We start from the raw sequence: 5,033 nt of genomic DNA on the forward strand, positions 1-5,033 counted from the left end.
GCTTCTCGTTCTTTCTGTCCATCTCGTAGCGTCAGCTGCAACAGTGCCTCTGAAAAAACACAGCACTGCTCCTACCAGCGAATGTATCACTGAAAAATATTGCCACTCCCAATGAATGTACCACGCCCGTGTGTCTGAGAGTTAAACCAGCCACTTCAAGCATGCTACTCTTGGTCAGAGACTTGTGCCTCTACATACTGCCCCTGCATGCCTCACGAGATAAATTGTAAAAGTTAACATTTGACAGCAAACTACGCAAGACAACGATCATCTCCCCGACTTGCTGGAGATACGACGGTTGCTAAAAACATAACTGCTGATTTTATTTTTATTTTATAAAGAAAAACCACGATCAAAAACCCAGGATGTGCACAACCGCACCACCAGGGAGATGAAACCACGATCCAGAACCCACGATGTGCACAACCGCATCGACAGTGAGATCGTGCACTCCTTTGCCGCTTCCCCGCCCTTAAATTTAGACTTCCGCCGCGGCCTTCTTACACACAAACAACAGAAATCGCCATTGCGCTCCCACTCATTGTTCCCCATGAAAAACCAGGTTGCAGGAGGACCAACTGCTCCAGGCCATGGGATTCATCAAGGAATTCATGGAGGTGCAGGCCCACGGCAACACCAAGTTGCACGTGATCCACAGAAATGACTTGCACAAGGCGGCGACCACCATCGAGCAGTACGAGCGACACCTCGAATTCGAGCGCCACAAGATCGTCGGAGTTGATGTGGAGTACACCAACGACGTTGGCAAAGATCAGAAACCAGCCCTTGTCCAGCTCTCCGTCGACAAGGATCATCCGGTGTTGCTCTTCCAACTGAGCACCGCCGACAAGAACGGCACCAGGTTCGACAACTTCCTCGCCGACCCTAGATACACGTTTGCTGGCTTCTCCATCGACGGCGACATAGAGATGCTCGGGCGCGTCGGACTAGAGATCGCCCACTTCATCGACATCCAGAAGGAATGGAGGGTGCCTACAGCTACCAAGCCTCTGGACTCCCTTGGGGATGTCTCAGGCATCCTTGTCCACGACTACTACAACAACATGACGAAGAAGCTCACCAACGCGGAGCACCAGCGCTGGGTGCGCATGCCGCTGTCCATGAGGCACATCGAGTACGCGGCAAAAGATGCTTACGCTGCGTATGAGATATGGAGCCGCCTCACCATCATCCAGGAAGGCCTCCGCCGGGCAAAACTCGAGAAGGAGCAGACCAGAAAGCGCCCAAGGTCCTGGGACGACTACGACTACTGAAGCAGGTGCTCCCGGCCAAGAAAAGTAACTAGAAGATTCCTCATGCCATTCTAGATTTCCCGTTAGATTTGCTTTCTCCCAAAACTGCCATTTGCTTGTTCTAAATTTAGATTTGCTTGTGTTGCAGTTAACCATGTAGTTTGCTTCCAGTTTACATATCTTCTGAACAAGTTTATTTCCAGTGCAATGTTGCAGTTTTCTATTATTAGAATATATTGGCGTGAACTGAAAAATATAAACACAGTACAGATAACCTTGTAGTTTGCTTCCAATTTACATATCTTCTGAACAAGTTTATTTCCAGTGCAATGTTGCAGTTTTCTATTATTAGAATATATTGGTGTGAACTGAAAAATATAAACACAGTACAGATACTATACGATTAGCGTAACGCACAAAGCAGGTACACATAGCAATCCACAAAAATGACGAGCATGCAATGCACTAGTATCATCTCCCCGACTTGCTGGAGATACGACGGTTGCTAAAAACATAACTGCTGATTTTATTTTTATTTTTTATAAAGAAAAACCACGATCCAGAACCCACGATGTGCACAACCGCATCAACAGTGAGATCGTGCACTCCTTTGCCACTTCCCCGCCATTAAATTTAGACTCCCGCCGCGGCCTTCTCACACAGAAAGAACAGAAATCGCCATTGCGCTCCCACTCATTGTTCCCCACGAAAAACCAGGTTACAGGAGGACCAACTGCTCCAGGCCATGGGATTCACCTGGGAATTCATGGAGGTGCAGGCCCACGGCAACACAAAGTTGCACGTGATCCACACCAACGACTTGCACAAGGCGACGACCACCATTGAGCAGTACGAGCGACACCTCCAGTTCGAGCGCCACAAGATCGTCGGAGTTGATGTGAAGTACACCAACGACCATGGCGAAGATCAGAAACCCGCCCTCGTCCAGCTCTCCATTGGCAAGGATCATCCGGTGCTGCTCTTCCAACTGAGCGCGGCCGACAAGAACTGCACCAAGTTCGACAACTTCCTCGCGGACCCCAGGTATACGTTTGTTGGCTTCTCCATCGACGACGACATAGAGATGCTCGGCCGCGTCGGACTGGAGATCGCCCACTTCGTCGACACCCAGAAGGAATGGAGGGTGCCTACAGCTACCAAGCCTCTGGACTCCCTTCGGGAGGTATCAGGCATCCTTGTCCACGACGTAGAGCTCACCAACGCAGAACGCAGCCGCTGGGCGTGCATGCCCCTGTCCATGAGCCACATCGAGTACGCGGCAAAGGACGCTTACGCTGCGTACGAGATATGGAGCCGCCTCACCATCATCCAAGAAGGGTTTCGCCGGGCAAAACTCGACAAGGAGCAGACCAGGAAGCGCGCTAGGTCCTGTGGCGACTACGACTACTGAAGCGGGTGGTCTCTGCCAACAAAAGTATCTAGAACATTGCTCATGTCATTCTAGATTTCTCATTAGATTTGCTTTCCCTCAAGACTACCGTTTGCTTGTTATAAATTTAGGTTTGCTTGTGTCGCAGTTAACCTTGTAATTTGCTTGCAGTTTACATGTCTTTTGCACAAGTTTATTTCCAGTGCACCACAATAGGTACTTATGTGCCTATGTGCCTCTGATACCAAGGGGACCGTGCGTAACTTGGCTTCACGTCATTTTACGCAGCATTCTAGACGTCAACCAAAAGATTCACCTTCTCTCTGATATGTTCATTAATGAGGCCTAATGCCTTCAAAAACACATGGAGCTCATAGTACATGCCCCCCGCAATGAAAATGTGTCAGTGAAAGCTTCTTTAAAGCAGAGGCACACCTTCACGTCCTTGCATCACGATCCTTTTCGCATCTGTACCTCCCTTAGAATCACGTCTCCGTGCCTCCGGTTAGTTACGTGCATGCCTCTACGTCGGGTAAAACCGTACCTCTGTCGTGCGTAACATGTTAAGAAAGTTGCTGACAACAAAAACATCAGCAAACCAAGCATTACGTCCACCCCACTGGCACTAAACGTGACGTCATCGAAAACGCAGAGGCAGGAGCGTGCCTTACGACCAGCTTCCGACGTATCGGGTTTGTGAAGATTTGCTTCCTTCTTAATATGGGACGTGACTATCGCAGAGGCAAAGGCTCCATCCTTCACCTCCGTGCCTCGACAAGAACAACGATCGTGCTTGTAACAGTAAAGTGTATAGATGATACATTAAGGAGACATTAGGGACCACCTTGCACCTATTTCATACGTGACCATGCCCGTTCCATCGGCACATTCATGCCTCTCACAAAAGTAATCGACGTGCCTCTGCCACACAACATATAAGTGAAAAACAATTCTTTCTACACTTATAAAACCCGGAATGTCCTGGATAAATGTCAAATCCCATCTTGCGGTAAAACCATGCAAGACGGTGCTTCTCAGAAGCACATCTGTGGCTTTTTTGTGCATGTTGTTGAGTGCCTCTCTAGATTCTAACCATATTGAAACCATATTCAAATCTAACCACACTGAAATCTCTAGAATCAAATATGTGCCCTAGTTGAGACGTTTATTTTGTACTTGAAACTGCAATCTATAATAAGACAATACAGTGTAATAAAACATACGCCTTCCGACCCAAATATGTTACTTGAAACTGCAATTTGTAAAAAAACATACACCTTCCATCACAAATTAATTCGCTCAACCCTGTACTAACCAGTACAATGTGAATTGTACTGCAAAGTTGACACATTTATTTTGGGACGAGGTGGTACTACTACTTAAGAAGAAAACACGATTGCTTAACATGGAAACGAAACTGTCTCCGTTCTGACATCGACGATTGCTTGACATTGTTCAACCTTTACAGACACACAAAACATGAAAAGCATAAAAACCATGGAAAAGCAAACATCTACCAACAAAATTACACTACTCCCCGTCGTCGAAGATGTCCACTATCTCCATTCTGACATCGACGTCGTTGGCCTCCGCCTGCAGCTCCGCATCCAGCTCGTCGAAGAGCACATCGGTCTTCGCCTGTTCTTCCAGGAGGAAGCGCCGGTTGGACTCCACATACGCCTCATCTTGGATGGACTCCAGGATAGCGGTCTGCTCCGCCATCAAGGCCGACTCACCGAGATAGAACTCTGCCTCGTCTTCCTCGTCACCCCACTCCTCGTCGTCCTCGTCTTCCTCGTCACCAGCCTCCTCGTTGTCCTCGTCATCTCCCTCCTCGTCGTCCTCGTCGTCCTCATCCACGCCTTCCTCATCGTCCTCGTCATCCTTGTCCAAGCCTTCCTCGACGTCCTCGTCCAAGCCTTCCTCGTCGTCGCCGCCCCAACCAAAGTATTCACCTCATCGACCAGGTTATTGAGAGTAACTAACAAGGACCTCACAGCACTTGTCGTCGCTGCCCCGCTCACCATTCCCTTCTCTTTCGAGCCACAGCTGCTCCCCAATTCTACAGCAGGGGAGTTCTGTTCAAGACCATGACGCAGACTAACCCTACCTCCAACCGACTGTAAATCAGTATCAGCAAGACACACCCGCATCAAATTAGGAGTCAGCTGACCAAAATAATTCATGTTTCACAAACTAAATCAAAACAGCCGAAAGAAAGAAAAAACGAATGAAGGAGAAGCAGAAACATGGTGAACTTACACACGAGGAACCCTCGCGAGCCGGGATCTCCTCCCGCGACAGGGCACGGCCGTCCGGAGTAGTCTCCTTCTGCCCAGCCATGGCGGAGATGGTCAGTGAATAGTGATGAGCAAGAGGAATGGAAGGCC

The 5,033-nt window shown here is 48.7% G+C and overlaps 2 protein-coding genes across 2 annotated transcripts; both read left to right on the forward strand.

Annotated features, from left to right (window-relative positions):
• Positions 1-590: 590 nt before the first annotated feature.
• LOC141021339 (uncharacterized) lies at positions 591-1,974 on the forward strand. The gene has a single exon (XM_073496829.1). The coding sequence runs from the start codon at positions 591-593 to the stop codon at positions 1,272-1,274; it is 684 nt and encodes a 227-aa protein (XP_073352930.1). The 3' UTR covers positions 1,275-1,974.
• A 24-nt stretch (positions 1,975-1,998) lies between these two features.
• On the forward strand, positions 1,999-2,664 carry LOC109763912 (uncharacterized). Its single transcript, XM_020322795.1, has one exon. It carries the CDS (start codon positions 1,999-2,001, stop codon positions 2,662-2,664), a length of 666 nt encoding a protein of 221 aa, XP_020178384.1.
• Positions 2,665-5,033: the final 2,369 nt, after the last annotated feature.

The sequence above is a fragment of the Aegilops tauschii genome, chromosome 1 (genome assembly GCF_002575655.3).
Source record: "Aegilops tauschii subsp. strangulata cultivar AL8/78 chromosome 1, Aet v6.0, whole genome shotgun sequence".
In the NCBI taxonomy this organism is placed as follows: Eukaryota; Viridiplantae; Streptophyta; class Magnoliopsida; order Poales; family Poaceae; genus Aegilops; species Aegilops tauschii.